The 19,718-nt window shown below is 44.6% G+C and overlaps 1 protein-coding gene across 2 annotated transcripts in view; it reads left to right on the top strand.

Moving 5' to 3' along the window:
• Positions 1–1,603: 1,603 nt before the first annotated feature.
• PLEKHO2 (pleckstrin homology domain containing O2) overlaps positions 1,604–19,718 on the top strand; it is a 35,994-nt gene continuing 17,879 nt past the window's right edge. For both annotated transcript variants that reach the window (XR_013979227.1, XM_080980410.1), the window contains exons 1-2: positions 1,604–2,086; positions 11,896–12,048. Coding sequence is in view for 1 of the 2 variants with exons in the window: in XM_080980410.1 (XP_080836536.1) it covers positions 2,078–2,086; positions 11,896–12,048 (162 nt within the window). In the remaining variant the exon portion in view is untranslated. The remainder of the gene's footprint in view (positions 2,087–11,895; positions 12,049–19,718) is intronic.

The raw sequence follows: 19,718 nt of genomic DNA on the forward strand, positions 1-19,718 counted from the left end.
ATCCATCACAACAGCACTAGACAGGGCCATCTGGAAGCCAATTGGATCCATCAGCTTCTGAGGGCAGACCCTCCTTATAGGTCCCTACCTCTGCAGAGCAGAAGAGGTGCTGAAAGCCTAAATCTCAACAGGAAGTGATCAGACAAAAGACTGATGCCAATACACCCCCACACTTTCAGGTCACCCTCTTTTTTCCCAGTTAAGAAAACAAGGTCCAGACTGTGGCCTGCCACATGTCTTGGACTGGTGACATGTCCCATGGTCATCGTGGCAGCCATGAAGTTCCGAGCCACTCCATAGCCATTCACCTTGGCATGGATGTTGAAGTCCCTCAAAAACAGGAGTCTGGGAGTCCTCAACCCTGCAGGAAGACTACTGGGCAGCAAGGTATGCGGCAAACCAACAGAATTCCTAATTTGTCCCAATTGCCCAGTGCCAGGAACACACACTCTAGATCTCTTCCACACACACCCCACAACAAGACAGAGAGCTTGGAGAGAGAGAGATGGAATCCCTATGGACTATAGCAATTTCCCCTCCCCATCCTTAAGTCTGCCCTGATACTGCATTATGCACCCAGGTAAGCACAGCTAGATGAGACCAACTCCACTCTGCTCACCCACCCAGGTCTCCATGATACAGACCAGATCAGCCTCCTCATCTGTAATCAGATCTTGGGTGAGGTAGGTCTTACTCAGAGCTGGCCTGGTATTCAGCAACAGCAGCCGTACTAGACCTGAGGGCTGGCTGATAGGACAACTGCAGTTCCCCTGGTAGGAGAGGGGCTACTAACCGTGACTGTGCTAAGTGCCCCTCCCTGGGGTCTTGGGTCCCCATCACTTTCTCTTCTTATAGCCCAATACATCCCTGCCTGTTTCCTTCATTCCTCCAGCCCAGAACCTACCCACCTGTCTGAAGGTCTTCTGCTCTCTTAAATCAGAGGTGTAGAATCTGGGGAGCCTAAAGGGGGCACGATCTAGAATTGCCTAACAGTGGATTTTATATATTTTAATTTGTTTACGGCAATTGTTTCATGGATTAGGAGTAGATAATGCAGGTGAAGCTCTTTGCACTTTTAGACAAATGTACAAGATTATTATGCAGTAAGGTTTTATACACCCTAAGTATTGAATTTGTGTGTTTGTTTGTCTTTGTACGTGTGTGTGTTGCAGTTTAAACCTTCATTCTATGCCTCTCTGAGACTTTTTGCTGGTAAAAAAGTGACAAATGAATAAAATGATTGCGTATAGGGCTGTTCAGAATGCACACCAGCTGGTCCTCAAGATGACACCCTCCAGAGGTCGTTTGCCTACAACTCCCAGCACCCAAAAAGGGGAGTTGTAGTTCAGCAACACCTGGGAGTCACTAGCTCGGGCAAGTCCGGTGTCCCCAGAGCCTCTCGCTTTGGAGTCGAGGCGCTCATGCGGGACTTACTCCCGAGTAGACGCTGGCACGCTGCAGACAGCCCTGCAAGCTGGAGCTGGATCTCACCCAGTGTGGCTGTGTAGGTGGGGAGGGGGGGGGGGAAACAGCTTCCCCTTCTCAGCTGCTGCTGGTTCCTCCTCCTCCTCTCCTTCCCTAAGAGCTCAAGCTACTACCGGAAACCAATATTTTTCTGCTGCCGCTGCCGCTGTGTCTTCTTTTTGCAAAGTTGTTTCGAAGCAAACAGAGGCGCAGTCAGAGGCGCTGCAAAGCAGCATCGGCGCCGGAGCTGGTTTCTTTGCAACTTCCGAACGAACCCTGGACTTTTCTTTTTCTCTTCGCCAGCCTGGAAAGTTGTTGAACCTCCATCTCCCCTTTCCCTCCCCAGCGCCCGAACCCGGCATGTTTGATCCGCCGGCTGCTGCTGTTGCTTGCAAGCTCCGGGACTCCGGCAGAGCCCGGGCGAAGGATGGAAGAACAGCCCCGAGGCTCCTAAGAAGGCATTAAAAAGCGATCTCCGAGCGAAGAAGCGCGCCCGGCGTGTTTGGAGAGGAATCCAGATAATAATAAGAATTATTATTATTATTTTTGCAAGGGGTGGGAGACGCATCGCCCTCCTCTTTCCTCTCTCTCCCTCCCCCCCCCCATCTCCACCATGGAAGATGTGAGTAATGTTTCGAGTGCAATGGGTTGGCAAAGGAAGGCAGCTTAAAAAGGCTTTGCATACTTGGGAGGGAGAAGGAATGGGCGAGATGTGGCGAGTTACAAGATAGAGGAGCGAGGAATGTGCCCCTTTTCTGTTCGTTCAAGAAGTTAAGTTTCTAGTCCTCTGGGTCCAACTGCTTGCTTTCCTCTGCTCTTGGCTGGGCGTGTGTTTGATCCTGTGATGATTATTTAGATTTCTTATCAGCCCTTCGCTGTGGGGTCCCGGGCGGTTTACAACCATGTGAAAACACAATATTAAAATCAGTTAAAACAAATTGCGGTCAAGAGAATAGGATGGATCCTAGATCGATAGATTGCCAGAAACTAGGGTACAGAGCATGCAACAGAAACTACCTTCTTAAACATTCTTACCCAGATCTTGTTTTGAAAGCTGACTGAACTTGTTAAGTTTAACATCCGAAGAGGAGTATGTCAGTTTCAAAAGCTTTTTTGGGGGGGAGGTTAGGAAAAGCTGGTGGAGGGCAAATATACTGTAGTAGAGGATAGAGGTAATTGGGGACGACGACTGGACGCTCCCCCCTTCCCCCTGCTTCCTGCTGAAATTAAACAGAGGGAGCTCTCAAAAGGGCCTGGATGAAAGTCTTTTTAAAAGTTTGTTTTCCTATTGGCATGGAATGGTCTTTGGCCTGGGAAAAGGAGAGGGAGGAAAACATAGCTTGTTTTGTTGATGGATGTCCGAGGCTGCTGGAAAAGGAGCACGTGCTTCAGAGGTCTCTCTGGAGTTGCTTTGCCCTGCTATGAGAAAACTCAGGCGGTGGAGAAAGTTGCCAAACTTCCTGCTCTAACCTTGCTCCTGTGCCTTTTGTAGCAGCTTAGCACACTCCAGTCTTAGGCATCAAGTGTCGGTGGGACAGCTTTGCTGGCTTAATTCCTGGGCACCAAGTTGCTGTTGAAAACAGTGGAGCAGGGCCAATTTAAAAAATAAAACAAAAGCTGGCAATGCTTAGGCAGCAGTTGCTGATAAATTGAACTGGGTGAACCTCGCTGTAGGAAATGATGCTTGGAGTGTGCTTTTGGCTCAAGACAGCTGGGGGTGTGTGGGTGTTTCTTGGTTGCCATGGCTCACAAGAAGCAGGGAATTGTCATAGCCCAGGGTAGAAGGGGCCAGACTCAGGCATCCTCAATCTCTCCAGATCGTAGTGACCCATTGTGCAACTCTGACATGCAGTCTGATGAAGCAACCTGAGAGAAATGCCTTTAAGGACTGTTGCTCCGTGGTAGAATGTCTGCTTTGCATGTTGAAGTTCCAAGGTTCGATCCTGGTAGGATTAGGAATGCCCCTGAACTGAAACCCTGGAGAGCTGCTGCCAGTCAGTGTGGACAGTACTGAGCTAGATGGACCAGTGGTCTGATTCAGTATAAGGGAGCTTCCTATTTGCCAGTTGGTTGGGATGGAGAGGCCTGTATCTCACTGACAGAGCATCTGTTTTGCATGTAATAGGTCCCAATTTTGATCCCCAGTGTCTCTAGGTAGGGCCGGGAAAGTCCAGAGAGCTGCTGCCAGTTAGTGCAAACAGTATGCAGCTAGGTGGGCCAGTGGTCTGACTCAGTATGAGGCAGCTTCCTATATCTCCTGGACACATCTTAGCAATCCCTCCCTGGACCCAGCAGCATCCTTGACAATGACCCATAGCTATTGATAGTTTGTGGGCAAATAACTCGATAAATTAATACTCAAACTCATAGGAGCATAGGAAGCTGCCAAGTCGCATCATTAGTTTACCTGGCTCAATATTGTCTACAACTGGGAAAGCAAACATTGTGTTTTCCAGATGTGGGACTACAACTCCCATCAGCCCCAGCCAGCAAGTCAGGGATGATGGGAGTTGCAGTGTAACAGCATATTAGTGGGTCCCCCTGGTTTACATTGACTGGCAGTAGCTCTCCAGGGTTTCAGACAGTAAATCTTTTCCAGACCTTCTTGGAGATGCCGGGGATTAAACCTGGGACCTTCTGCATGCAAAGCGTGCGCACTGCCAGTGAACTATTGCCCTTCCTACATTTTGTACTTGGAAGCAATTCAGTACAGACCACTGGGCTATTTAAACTCTTGACATAATTAATTCAAAGGGTCACAAGAAGGCAACTGAACCCATTATATTTACTACATTCTGCCTCTCCTGTGCTGATGTTGCTGCAATAGGATATAGGTGGTAACCCAAGATAGAGACCTGCTTTGCTAAGAGCACATAGCATGCTTTCAGTGTGTGCTTATTTGCAGCTAAAAACTACTTTCCTATATAGGTTAGCATGCTTCTCCTTTAAAGTGTTGTTTATTCTTTTGTGCATCTCTACCCAAATCGCCTCTGGCCCGGGGTGTACCATTTCCCCTCATCCTAGAGTTTAAATGGATCCGTCCAGAAGATCAGGCTGCTGCTTCTTTCCTTCCCTGGTTTCCCCCTTGTTTTGCATTTTGAAACTCTTGCCTTTTCAAATGGGGCTGCTGCTTCCTTCTGCCAACAAACTCGTGCTTGCACCAATTCTGTCAGGGCACTTTTGTACTGGCAACCCATAAGCTGCTTTCTCTCTGCTAATGGGCTGTTGCACTATCGAGTGGGTTTTGTTTTGTTTTTAAAAGAGATTTCATGGAGCCTTCAGCTGTTCCGTCCTCATGGAGAAATGGGAAGTGGGGAAAGGAAATGGCTTGCAAGGCTTTATAAGGGCATGGCGATGCTACAGATGTAAACCAGTTTCAATCCTGTTGGGCAGTGAAGAATAAGAGCATATATTTACTCATCAGACTTTTTAAAAAGGTTCAGTACTGCTACCCTCTCTGCAGTGCTTCTTGGGAACTGTAGTTCTGTGAGGCATTCTGTGATTCCCAGAAAAGTGTGCATGAAGCCGCAACAATTATGTTGTTAAAATCTATATAAGTTTGCCATGGAGACATAGCATGTTGCTTTATACTGAGTCAGATCATTGTCCATCAAGCTTGGTTTAGTCCACGGTTTCCCAAACAAATCTTCAGTTGTTATTGGACTACAACTCCCATCATCCCTAGGTACTAGGACCAGTGGCCAGGGATGATGGGAGTTGTAGTTCAAAAGCAGCTGGAGACTCAACTTTGGGAAACCCTGGTTTAGTCTACATTGTGGCCTTCTAGATGTTGCTGGACTCCAGCTTTCATCATCCCTGTCCGTTGGCCCATGCTTGCTGGTGCGATGGGAGGTGCAGTCTGGGGGGCTACAGGTTCCCCATTCCTGGTCTGCACTGATTGACAGTGGCTCTCTGGGTTTTCGGAAAGGAGAGTTCCCCAGAATTACCTGGAGAGGCTGGGGCTTGAACCTAGAATCATTTGCATGCAAAACCTCAAGACCGACCCTACCATTAGGCAGAGTGAGGAAGCTGCCTCAGGTGGTAGATGCTAAGGGTTGGGCAATGGACAAAGCTGTGTGTGCCATATTGTGAGCACTAGGTGAGCCTATTGGCCTCCGATGCAGCGGAAGGCACTGCCCCATTGCCAGAGCTGAAGTAAGATTCAGCTGTCAGTCTGGTTAGCTTTTTTACACAGAATGTAGCAGAAGGGAAGGCATCACTTTATTCTTTGCCTCTGGTAGCAAAATGCCTTGGACTGGCTCTGCAAAGCATGGGCTAGGCTACAGTGTCCTTCAGCCTTGGGTCCCCAGACACTGTTGGACTACAGTTCTCATTAGCTGGGAGTTGTAGTCAAACCATTTCAGCCCCAAGGTGCTGCAGCTTACGGTAATTAGTTGTCCTTTGTCATCACTGTGCTGTACTTAGGTGGTTGAGGGAATTGTGACATATCTTGCAAGTATGGCATTGAGCAGTGGGTTTGTTTCAGGATTAGTTAACACACAGGACAGGTCAACCACAGGTGTTATCTCTAGGCTGAGCCTGCCATGTTCATGACCATTTAAGGAATTATAACAAGGATAGGGAACTTGTGGCCTCTATATATTGTTGGACTCCACTTCCCATCAGTCCCAGCCAGCACAGACAATGGCCAGGGATGATGGGAATTGTGGTCCAGCAGTTACCAAAGGACTACAAGTTCCCCATACCTGGAAAATAAACTTTGCCTTTGACTAGCATCTGGTATTCTCTGCTAAACCGTTACTGAACAGGGAGGTTACATTGACCTACTGTATTTTGGCTAGTATCCACTGATCATGCTAATTAAGAGATGATAGATTTGATTCATTTTTAAAGCTGGTTGCCATCACTATATCTTCTTATTTCCTTTTTCACATTCACACTGTTATCTTCCTTAATTGTTTCCAGGATTTTAGGCAACAGAAAATTGCAAAGGTGCTTTTTTTACAATCTTGTGCCATTTTTATTTGCAAGAAAAGAAATCTTTTTTTCTATGTCTTTATGGACTGCGCTTTCATTAAAAAACAAAAAAACAAATACAGTATACCAATTTGTAAAAAGGTCAATTAAAACATCAGTAAATACTGGTTACTAAAAAAGAAATTCACATTGCAAAGGCCTGTCTGAAACACATTTTTTTCAGATTCCTGCTGAAACTCTAGTGATATGGAGTTCCACAGGACTGGGTCTGTCACACTAAAGGCTTGGTCCCTTGTAAAGCCCAGCAGAACCTCCATAGACAACTTAACTGCCAAAAAAAAAAAAAAAAAAAATCATTTTTGAAAGTGTTTGAGGGCAACTGCTTTGAAAGGATTGCAAAAGGAAATTGTGGCCTCAGATCTTCAGGAAGCAACTGTCCACAAGTTTGCTCACCACATTGAGTACCCACCAACCCAACAGGCATGCTTGTCGGAACTTAAGTCTGCGTTGCAGAGTCCTCTGAGTGCCTTGGAGGCAACAGAAGACTTGTCTAAGCCCTCTTCCTGACTGCCTCTGAGTTTATGCTGCACCTTGTAGATTCTCCAAGTGCCTCTGAATGAAGCTGAATGGGAAATAGGAGACACACACCCCACCCTTCCCTATTGGGAAAGGGGCAGGGGTCCTGGCAAGCCTAAATAATAATAATAATAATAATAATAATAATAATAATAATAATAATTTATTTATACCCCACCCATCTGGCTGGGCTTCCCCAGCCACTCTGGGCGTCTTCCAAAAAAATATTAAAATACTGTCATACATCAAACATTAAAAGCTTCCCTAAACGGGGCTGCCTTCATATGTCTTCTAGAAGTCTTGGTAGTTGTTGTTCTCTTTGACATCTGGTGGGAGGGCGTTCCACAGGGAGGGCGCCACTACCGAGAAGGCCCTCTGCCTGGTTCCCTGTAACTTGGCTTCTCGCAGTGAGGGAACCGCCAGAAGGCCCTCGGTGCTGGACCTCAATGTCCGGGTAGAACGATGGGGGTGGAGACGCTCCTTCAGATATACAGCCTAAACGTTAGATTACTATTAAAGCCATCCAACATTTGTCAACTTCTCCCTCAAACTGGAATTTCTGTTTGTCCCATAATAAATGTTCAGCGTACAATGGAAGCCAAAAGGTTAAATTTTGGACAGGACCTTTTTTAGACTGTATGTGTAAAGTCATATGTCTGAATTTTCCACACATACAAATGCAAAGCTCCCTTCAGGTAATATTCGAGTATACTTGGAAGCAAGGCTTAAAGTATTCTTCTCCAGGAGAGAGAGGGAGAGAGAGTGGTACAGTCATACCTTGGAAGTTGAATGGAATCTGTTCTGGAAGTCTGTTAGACTTCCAAAACGTTTGGGAACCAAAGCGTGGTTTCTGATTGGCTGCAGGAAGCTCCTGGAGCCAATCGGAAGCCGCGATGGACGTTTGGGTTCCAAAAGAACATTCAGAAACCAGAACACTCACTTCTGGGTTTCAATTGTTTGGGAGCCAAGGCGTTTGAGATCCAAGGTATGACTGTATATCAAGATTTTCACTAATGTGGGGGAAGAGAGCTTTGTACATCATAATTTGACACAAAAGAAATGAAATTCCATCAACAGCTTTGAAATGACCCAGGTCTTCCTTAGAAACATGTAATTTGTGGGTTATTTTCCCTGCAATAGCCAGAGTTCACATACCCTTCTACCGCAACAAGTGGTTTAAGTCATGTCGTGTCTTCCATTTCTGGTCCAAAGAAGTTCTAGATAGGCTAGTTTGAAAATTTGTGTGTGAGTATCAAAAAATGTAATCGTACCCTGTGGAAGTTGAAATGGTGCAGTCCAGAATTTCATCACTAATATTCGAATCCACTGTGCACATTTTGGTTACAGTGTGGGAGGAGACTAGGAGGGAGGGTACCACTAGTTATACATCTGCTGTAGCCAATGTTACACCGGAAACAGCTGAGCTAACCTCTGTTGGCCATATACCTGGTGACTTGCCAGTGGGCATCCTTTGGATCCATGTCAGAGCACTGATTTCAAAGCAGTAGTGCGGCTTCCAAGTCCACCGCGTTTATTGCTGGACCACACTAGCTGCAGACCACTACAAAGAAGTGAACTGGTATGCTCGTTCCAGCAACTGGAGTAACTTTATTTTTGATGCACTGGCTGCCCCCCCCCAAAACCCTAAAAAACAAACCATTAAATACATGACAGTGGTGTGATCACTGGGGTCAAACATGCAGAGAAACCCACGACTGCCATTTGCAGAACTTGTATTTGTTGCACTGCAATTTTGCATATGTCTCAGAAGTAAGCCTCATACACATTCAGTAGGGACTTACTCCATAAGATTTCTGCCTGAATTTCAATGATCTGGTTCATAGTTTTTCTTTCTTTTGCCCTGTGCAAAGGAGGTTAGAGTTATAGACTCTTGATATGCTTCTAAGAGTTGCACCAAAAGGAGCTTAATCAGAAATCCTGACATGTCTATATTTGTACAAGAACTGAAAGTTGCAGGAAGTGGTAATACGTAGTAAGACATAAGTTCCTGGTATATTAGAAAGATGAGTTCTTGTTTTTTAAAAATAGTACATTTAATCTGATTTAAGCACTCCTCATATCCTTACCCTCAAAGAATGAATGAATGAATCTTTATTTGCACCAGCCATCGGCCACAGCAATAAAACAACAATACAATATACAAAGAATAGAAATAAAAAATCAATTATATAAAATACAGTCCCTCAAAGAGATTTGAATAAGAAATCTAAATTGCAAACCTTTTCAGCATCAGTCTAATTAAAATTAGGAATAGTCAGGTTCCCATAAGGAATATATTTGGGGTACTTGTTTGTTTGTTTGTTTGTTTGTTTGTTTGTATTGCACATTTATAGCCAGATTTAATTATTTTTTATTCAAAACAATTTTATGCCCTGCTTTCCCTCTTCACAAAGCAGTTGCTCAGAGCAACTTATAAACAAAGAGCAAACATCAGTGCAACAGTGATCCAAGCACTAAAACACAAATGTTCAAACAAATTTTTTTTACAAAGAGCAGTACTTACAGTGAATATGTTGAGCAGCAACAGAAGAGAAGTTTTTAATTGGCAGTGGGAGAAAAAAAGAGTAAGATAACCTAACCTTCAGCTGGTGCAAAATGTAATGGCCAGATTGTTCGCCAGAACAAGATGGTTGGAGCATATCCTGACCCATCTGCCCTGGCTGTCAGTTAGTTTCCAGGCCAAATTCAAAGTGATGGGGTTGACCTATTAAGCCTCAGGACCTCAATACTTTAAGGACCGCCTCTCCCCATACAAACCGATCCAGACCCTGCGCTTATCATCTCAGGGACTTCTCTAGAGGTTCAAAGGGTGGCAATAAGAGAACAGGCCGTTTCTGTGGTGGCCCCCCAACTGGAATGCTTTCCCAAGGGAGACTCGCCTGGTGCCATCATTACATGTCTTTAGATGCCAGGCAAAAACATTCCTCTTTACTCGGGCTTTTAACTCATTAAATAACTTACGGTGTGTTAAAGCTGGTGGCATGTACGACTGTTATTATGATTGTTTTATTATTATGCTGCCTGTTGCTATGCTTTTTATTATGTTTTTATTATTGATTCTCCATAAAATGTGTTCTTAATGTTGTACACTGCCCCGGGATCTTTTGATAAAGGGTTATTATATTATTAATATAATACTTATATTAGTAATAATAATACCGCCCTGGGATCTTTTGATAAAGGATGGTATATAAATCAAATAAAAATATAAACAAACAAACAAACAAATCACCAGAATATCCATTTCAGCAATTCTCTGTGTTTGTGCTTTCCCCCATTTTCTTTCTAATATATTTCCCCTTTGCGGTGCTATTTGAAAGTCATGCAAACCAATCTTGAAGATTTTCCAATGTTGGGGACAGACTCATGAAAGGAAGTTTATATCTGATCTTCTGAGAATGTGTGCTGCAAAGTGTATTTGAACTCATCCTGTCAGCTCTCACAAGATATTATGAGACTTTAAAGAGAGAGATATATTGGGGGGGAGGTGGCTATTTGGCCTGGAAAATAGAAGCTGTTTGCCCTTAATAGGAAGGTGTGCTGGAATTTAGGATGTTTTTTTCTTAGACTATATTGGTGTGTTTGAGTAGCCGTCCTGGCTATGGGCTTCTATTAGTGCAGCTCTGAGCAAGTGTGCCTGAGGCCAAGGCTTATTTTTTTTAAGGCGAAAAAAAGGGTATGAATGTGACTGAAAAGTGAGAACAGGAAACACCATGTTATATTTATAGTTATATATACATTTAGTTATCTATCTGTCCACAGTTTATATATATCTAATGTGATATATGTATAGTCTTGTCAAAGAGAACCCTGAATTACTGAGGGATCTTAAACCATTTCTTTCAACGAATTTAAAAAATACGTTTTCAGTCAGTTGGATGGTTTCCAGAGGTAGCGTTGACAAAGCACCCGTCCCCCCACCTAACGCACATGTTCAGGGTGCGAGTCTCCCTGCTGATTTTCTGCTAGTCCCCATGGGTGAGCAATGTGGCTGGAAGTGGTAGGAGTAGATTAGAGAGAGACCAGGCTCCTGCTATATATCCCAGGCCTGGCCAAGCAAGCAAGCAACCGCCTGCTGTCTACCATTGTTGCATATAACATTACTGCATCTGTGTAGAAGTCGTGGAATCCGGAGCTCCAGATCCTTGCCTCTCTCCTGGTTCATATCTCAGTTTCTGTGATGTTATTATCCTTTTCTCTTTTTTTACTTTTTACTTTAGATTTCTCACTTCTCCTTTACCATACCTTTCTCTTCAACGCATTTATTCTACGTTATACTGTAGGGGTGCTCAGGTGAACCCCCACATGCCAGTCCTCAAAGGCTGGAGGGGGGAGGAAGTGGGAATGTTAGGCAAGACTCACTTAAGCCTGTCTGAAAAGTGGGGTGCCCATCTTGCCCCAGTTTGAGTGCATTGCCTCATGTCCTCGATGAATATGTGAGGGAGGGTTAGTATCCTGACGGAAGGACTACATGGCAGGAGCTGCCTTGTCCTCTTGGATTGGATCTGATCTGTGGGCAATTGCCAATTATAAGAACTGTAACTTGGAGGAACTTGTTTTCCTCTTCCCTCCAATTCCTTTTTCCTTGTGTGCTGTGTCTTTTTTATTGAGAGCCTGAGGGCAGCGACTGTCTCGTTTGCAGTGCAATAAAAACACACACACATGCAAACAAACAAACAAACATTTCACAAAAGGTTTCTCTTGCCTTGATTGCAATTTCTTTTCTCCTTAAATAACGGAGAATTGTGGTGTGGGGGAGACACAGGAGAAAAACTGAGCACCTCTTATGCTGTGCACATAAATTAAAGTTGCTTGTATAGCTGCATAATGTGCTGGGGGGGTGTAAAGGTTTGAGTTTCTAATGACAACCTTTCTTTTTTTCTGGTGTGGCGCTAGGGTGTGAAGGAGGAGACCCCAGAGAAGCCAAAGTGTCCTACTAAAGCGGAGAAAGCTGGCTGGATCAGGAAGAGCAGTGCAGACCTCTTTGGTCTCTGGAAGGAGCGTTACATCCAGCTGTGCAAAACCAAACTGTTAGTGTACGAAGATGAGGTAAGAACAGTTGAAGGGAAGCTTCTCTGGAGAGGGCTGTTCTCTTGCTCAGTGCTCGGTGACACTGGGGCCTGCCACAATGCAATGATAGGATCAGCCACTCTTGTCTTGACACGGTGCCTTTCAGTACGTTCGCCTGCTAAATCCTGAAGACCGGTGGCGCTCATAGTTCGCCTGCATTAAGGTTGCACCTGTCAATTCCGTATGAAAATAAGCTCCTGTTTCTCCCTTTGTATGAGGCACCACATTCCAGGGAGCTTGCCGTTTTGGTCCATTGCAACAGAAACCAGCAGTCTTGTACCACTTGAAAGGTTCGTGTTGTGGCATGAAGCTTTGGGGATCTCAACCTGCTCAGGCTTTAATACCTGCCTTGGAGGTCCTGCTGTCTGTATCATTGTCCAAGGTGCTTAATAATAATAATAAAAATAAATTATGTGTATGCAACCCACTTGACTGGGTTTCCCCAGCCACTCAAGAGATTAGGCCCTTTTGGTAGTGGAAATAGGTTTCCCTGTAGAGCAAGGATGAGGAGCCTTTTTCATCCCGAGCGCCACATTGCATTCTGGTCAACTTTGCAGGGAGCCATGTGCCAGTGGGCAGGCAATAAATGTTCAGTATACTGATTTCTGGAACGCAGGTGGCGCTGTGGGTTAAACCACAGAGCCTAGGACTTGCCAATCAGAAGGTTGGTGGTTCGAATCCCCGCGATGGGGTGAGCTCCCGTTGCCCGGTCCCTGCTCCTGCCAACCTAGCAGTTCGAAAGCACGCCAAAGTGCAAGTAGATAAATAGGTACCACTCCGGCGGGAAGGTAAAAGGTGTTTCCGTGCGCTGCTCTGGTTTGCCAGAAGTGGCTTAGTCATGCTGGCCACATGACCTGGAAGCTGTACGCCGGCTCCCTCAGCCAGTAAAGCAAGATGAGTGCCACAACCCCAGAGTCAACTGGACCTAATGGTCAGGGGTCCCTTTACCTTTATACTGATTTCTACACACGTTCACCCACCTCTCCATCCAGACTAACAAGACACATTGTCTGTGTTCAAGGGTACGTTCCAGCCAGGTAAAAACACTTGGGGTGCAAAGCTGGGGTGTTTCTTGGGGAAAGTCCCAAGGGAGATAAAGAGATTTGGAGGCCTGTATTCAGCCCCAGAGCTTGAGGTTCCCCAGCCCTGCTGCAGAGATTCACCTAGCTTCCTCCCTGTTATTTTTCAGACAAAAACTGAAAACATGTCTATTCATCAAACAGGATTTTAATATCTAACTCTGCTTCTTTCTTTTATTAATTGCTTGGGGGTAAGCAGCTCTAACTCTTAGAAGAAAGACAGATTTAAATGTTGAACTAGTAATAATAGAGCCCATTTTCTTAGAAGCGCTGCTACACATTCCCCCCCCCCCACTCATGTGTGCCAGTGAGAGATACAGTTCTGCCATCTAAGGATCTGATCAAATAGATTCTAAGCCACAAACATTCATGTCAAAATAAAGCTGCAGTCCTGTGCAATTTTACGTTGCAGTAAGTCCTGCAGAATTCAACAGGACTTAATTCTGAGTAGGCAGAACTTTTTAAAAAGAAAGAAGAAGAAAATGAAATGCAGTCTGAAGCCCAGTGTTGGTGAAGGCCTGTTAGATTAGCAGTAGACATTCTACTGTGCATGCAGACGGTCTTGGGTTCAACCCTGGAATCTCCAGGAAGATCTGGAAGAGAATCTCTGTCTGAAACCAGGGAGAGCTACTGCCAGTCAAAGTCAACAATAGACCAGTGGTCTGACTCATGATAAGGGAGCTCTCTGTGTTGCTCTTTTGTTAAGAGCTGTGTTTGGACTTTGAAGAACTGGGTTTGAATCACAGCTCCGGCATGAATATTCTTTGTCCTTGGGTGAGTCACTATTTTTCTCCTTCAGCCTTATTTTTCCCAGCAGTCTGCAGGAATAACAAGGACTTGCCTCACAGGACTTAGTGAGAATCAACATAATAATATTTATTATTATTTTTACAAATATCAGGAACCTCTTCTTACATTTGCGGAGAATTGGCCAGGATATTATTTGCAAATAATTTGTTTTGATTTGACTGGAAAATAAAGCCACATCAAGAGAAGGTGAAATGACTTCATAGGATTTGGGAACAATCAACTGAAGACTAATTCGCAGCTTTTCAGCAATTAAGGGTGCAGTCCTGTGCATGTGAAATTTGGAGGAAGAAAATTTGGAGTTTAGGATTGCAACCTAAGCATCAGAATATAATTCAGACTTGGGGATCGGTGGTTACTTATATAATGAATAAGCCCTCGTAGACAACCGAGCAAAGATTTTATGAATGATGCTCCTTGCTGCCTTTCATTTTTGGATATTTTAAAAGATTTTTTTTATAATAAGTGCTAATTTAATATACTTTAAGAAATATGAGATATATAGCCCCATCAGTGTCTGCAGCCCTTTATAGTATAGGCAAAAGGGAGTAAGTTCCTGCTCCAAGGATCCTACAGTCTAACGGGAAGAGAGCAAAGGGAGAGCATTTTTCACATTGGAGAGCATTCAGAAACACAGACCTCCTCTTGCAGTTGCACATACAAGACTTGGATTTCCTAGAAGTTGGGAATAAAGACTGGGGTGGAGTGATGGGGTAGTAGTTGTATTAAGCAAGAGCATCATAGAACATGATCTGGAGTAAGGTCTGTGTTCAAGTCCCCACTCAGTGATGACGTCTGTGAAGGTTGGGCCAGTTACATGCTCCCAGCCTAGCCTATGTTGCAGGGTGATTGTGAGGAGAATATGAGACAGCCCCCCTGCATGTCAACCTCTGGCTCCTTGGGGGAACGGGACAGGATGTGCAAAAGGGTTATTTTAATTGTAAAAGATGCTTGTAAATAACCACTTGGCTGGTCAACTATGGTATTCCCCCCATTTCCTCCAGGTGACCAGCTATAGACCTGGTCCACACAGGCAACAGAATAAGACTGCAAGAACCCTGAAGTGGTAGAATAGGCTGTACCACTTTTAACTTCAGGTGGGGCAATGCCATCTTTGAATGCTTATCCACTGTAAGAGCTCCCTGCAAATTTAAAAGGAAAAGCAATGCCTCTTTGTTGTTGTACAGCAGCCTGCTCCGTGTTATGCTTGCTTTTTACTTTCAGAGATCTCCCCCAAGCACACACAGAGGGGAACGATTGAAAATGTGGTGTTTCTCCTGCCGTCACAAGTAGTGTAGTTCATTCTGACACCTGCTAACGCTGCTGCCCTCTTCCCACAGCTTTCTGCTAGCTGTGACTAGTAACTTCACGTGTGCACACCCCTCACTCCACCCTCAGCAGTGAGCTTGCAAGAGCTAACAGAGGCAAGTGTGGGCTCACAGGCTAATAAAACCAAAATAAAACTGGAGGCTGCAGAGCTTCTCTGCAAGGCTGTTGTAAAAGCACTCTGCAAAATTAAAAATGGTGCAAAGATTGCGATGGTGCTTATTTATTTTTAAAAGTGTGTATCTGGTGCCCTTCCTCTCAGGGCCGTGTTCAGACCATCACTGAGAAAGATGCCATCTAATATGTCAAAGGATGGGTTTGTTAGAAATGACAAAGCAATGCAATGTTCGAAAACCGAGGTACCACTGTATTGCAAATTCATTGAAGAAAGGGAAAAAAAACATATAGAAAGGAGAGGAAGAAAAGGGGGGACAGGAGAGAGAAAGAAACACACAGGAGAGGAAAAACATTTCAGCTTACATTAACAATACAATAACCATCAATACATCCATCTTAGCTTACACAGGTAGCTCTCCACATGCCAACCAAATGTCCAAATATGTATACAAATGAAGCTGATGTTTCTAAAATGTGTGTTCAGATATAGCAAGGATGTTATGGTCTCCAGACCACTGCATGATAGATGGTGAGTGTTTATCCTTCTAGTTTCGCAGTGTCTCTTGGCTCGCTATTGTTCTGCAGTTAAAACCCATCCTTCAGGAATGCAGCGTAAAAGTACACAAGCACCCACAAATACCAAGGATTTCACCAGTACAAAAAAGGGTCTTGTCCGTGGAACCTGCAGGACCATGGAGAGTTTCTAGTGGGCAACCTGTTCTACTGGAGACTGGGACTGGATTGAGCCCTTTTCAGCCTCTGACTTCCTTGGACCCAGGAGAGGGTCCCATGAGGGTCCTAGTCCTCGTTCTATAAGCCCTAGTGCTGTGGGATCTGGTCCAGAGGGCTCCTGTGTCCCAGCCTTGGGTTTAGCAGCCCAAGCGAGGCTCCAGGCCATGAAACCAGACTACTGTGGCTACTCAAGCATAAACCCAGGCCCCATCTGCATGGTTCCCCCCAATGAATCCTGGGAAGTGTAGTTGGTTAAAAGTACTGAGAGTGGTTAGGAGATCCCCACAGCGCTCCAATTCCCAGAGTTCCCTGTGAAGAGGGTTTGATTGCTAAACCACTCTGAGAATTGAAGCTCTGTGAGGGGAATGGGGTCTCCTAACTACTCTCGGCTCCCTTAGCAAATGGCATTTCCCAGGATTATTCAAGGGAAGCCACGGGTGTTTAAAGCGGTGTCATGGTGCTTTAAATGTATAGAGTGAATGTTGTTGCCTCAGTAGACTCTAAACTCGGTGTCAGGATCCCTGCTCAATCCCAGCAACATAATGCTACTGTGTTTTTAAGGCAAGCTTCCTGGATTGAGATCTGAAATGGACTGGCAACTGTTGGGAGCGTTGGGCTGGCAAAGTGTGTTTGCTTCCACCAGTCCCGGTTGGTAGCTTAGCAGTCCCCCCGCATTGTCTTTTAATGAAAAGCCTTCAAAGGAAGCTCCACGTGCAACACATGCCAGTGGTCCAGATCCCAGATAGCAGCGGCTAGGCTACAAGGAGAAATATAGGCGTTCCTAATCAATTGTTAATCCCCTGGGCAGCTGGAAGTCATCAAGTCCTGGGAGAGATAAGAAATTTAAAAGATGCACTCACAACAAACCCCTGATTTAATTGCCATGGCTCATCTTCCTGACTGCTACTGAACGCCAAGGCAATTGTCCTTCATACCTTCTGGTCTGCCTTTCCCCTTTCTCCTCTTTGCCCATTCATGGGCATGAAGGACACTTGTCTGATTGTGTTTTCTTCTCTGCCTTAGATGGTGACACCTCTGGTGATACCTCTCCAGATGTTGCTGGCTCAATAGCACTTTCTTCTCCAGTTGATTTCCATAGGGTTGGTGTCTTGAAGCAAAGGCAATTTAAGAGCCTTTGGGCCTTAACAAATTTATTATGGCATAAGTTCTTGTGGACTCAGATTTAAGGGAAATGTTAGTTGGCAGATATATATAAATAAAGGAGAAAACTAGACGGTGGGAGGTAAATGGCAGTGAATTGCAAAAATTACAGTCAGTTTGCATGAGAGCTTAAAATACACAAGCAAGAGGCGAAGGTGGTCCCTCAAGCTTGCAATGAGCATTTGGTGTGTTGGTACTTGTACTTGATCTGAAAAAGCAGTCCTGAGTCTAGGACACAGTCCCCTCCCATAGCATAAAGGTAGATAGAGAGAAATAGGTATTTTTAAATATTATTTTCTGCATGGCCAAAATATACAATGAAATACAAACGGAGAAATATAAGACAGTGGTTGTATTGTGGCTGACTGGCAGGTGAAGACTGTTTTATTCCAACAGACTTTGGGGAACAGACTGGTTTTAAGGAAGGGGCCTTTAATAGTGCTGTGCTGCATTTCCATAACTTGTTTAATTCTATTGTAGATAAAATGCCTTTTTAACTATTATCTTTTAGCTATCTGTGCTTTTTTTTCATGTTTGCTTTAATTTTTGTGAGCCACCTTGAATCCCAGTTCTGCGAAAAGGGCAGGATATAAATAAATAAAATGATGACAATAGTGTTAGCCTTGTGCAATGAAGGGTAGCAAAGGGGTTCCTTCACACACACACACACACACACACACACACACACACTATTGTAATATCATATAAGGAACAGTCTGAGTGTGTGCCAACTCAACCCTTTTTTAGGTGAAGCTGATCTGGCTACTGTCGCATGTACCTTGAGCACATTTAGCATGGATTACTGCAACATGCTTCACGTAGGGCTGCCCTTGAAAAGTTAGGAGGAAATGCTAGCTGGTGCAAATATTACGTATTTTGTGGTTTTATGTCTTGATTTCATTCTGTGAATCACCCTGAGACCCCCAGGTATAGGGCGGTATATAAATTCAATATATAATAATAATAATACAGCTCCCAGAGTGTTCTCAGGGCTCACTGGTATTTTGAGCAGAATACTATTTTCCCCTTTCAGTCTGAACTGGCTTCCAGCTCGTTGGTGGTGCTGATCATGTCAAGTTTGCAGGTTCGATCCCTTCATGGGACAGTTGCATATTCCTGCATATTGCAGGGGATTTGCCTAGATTATCCTCAGGGTAACTTCCAAGTCTCGGGACGCGGGTGGCGCTGTGGGTTAAACCACAGAGCCTAGGACGTGCCAATCAGAAGGTCGGTGGTTCGAAGCCCCGCGACGGGGTGAGCTCCCGTTGCTCGGTCCCTGCTCCTGCCAACCTAGCAGTTCAAAAGCACCTCAAAGTGCAAGTAGATAAATAGGTACCGCTGTGGCGGGAAGGTAAACGGCATTTCAGTGCGCTGCTCTGGTTCGCCAGAAGTGGCTTAGTCATGTTGGCCGCACAACCTGGAAGCTGTACGCCGGCTCCCTCGGCCAATAAAGCGAGATGAGCGCCGCAACCCCAGAGTCGGTCACGACTGGACCTAATGGTCAGGGGTCCCTTTACCTTACTAACTTCCAAGTCTACAATTCTATGATTCATTCCTGGGCACAATTCAAAGTGCTGGTTATTACCTATAAAGCCCTAAGTGGTTTGGGTATTTCAATATTTAAAGCTGTGCCTTCTCCAACACATACCTGCTCAGGACTGGCTGATGATGTCTTTCTGCCTGAGACAAAGGACAAGATGACACATCCTGCTTCCAGATTCCATGTACAGAAGCAGACCAATCTTAGGCCGTACTGTACATTTAAAGCAGTATCAAACCACTTTAAACAGTTATGGCTTCCTCCAAAGAATCCTGGGAACTGTGATCTGTTATATTGCTGAGAATGGTTAACCCCTGTTCTCCTCACAGAGGTCCGATTCCCTGAGAGGTTTAACAATCAATGCCTTTTCCCAGAGAACTCTGCAAATTATAGCTCTGCGAGGGTTTGTCTCTGTTAATTTGTAGTTGAAGATGGGAGACAGCACGTCCTTCACAGTAACTATCCATACTGATCTTTAATTGTATTTGTTATGGCTTCTTGTATTGTATTTTATGGTATCGCAATATGAAACCTATGGGATTCAAATTGTAATACAATAAAATGCAATATATAAGAAATAAAAGATGCAGTAAAAATACAATTTAAACCACGTAGCATCTAGTGCAGTGCCAGTTTTCAGGTGTGAGAAAAATGATTTTATATGTAATGGAAGCAATAAAGTCTGAGGCAGAACTCCTTTGTTTTGTGGCCTCACCTTGGGGGCAAGCTCTTATATGTTATAGTATGGTTTAAATGTGCTTAATGAGCTGGGATTTGCTTGTAATGCAAAGAGAGAGAGAGAGAAAGTAAAAAGAAGAAGAAAGAAAACCAGTGGGGTTTCAGGCACCCCATGACTCTGCTGGGCTGGGACAGGGCAGTAATATTGA

The sequence above is a fragment of the Podarcis pityusensis genome, assembly GCF_964106645.2.
Source record: "Podarcis pityusensis genome assembly, chromosome: 14".
NCBI lineage: Eukaryota > Metazoa > Chordata > Lepidosauria > Squamata > Lacertidae > Podarcis > Podarcis pityusensis.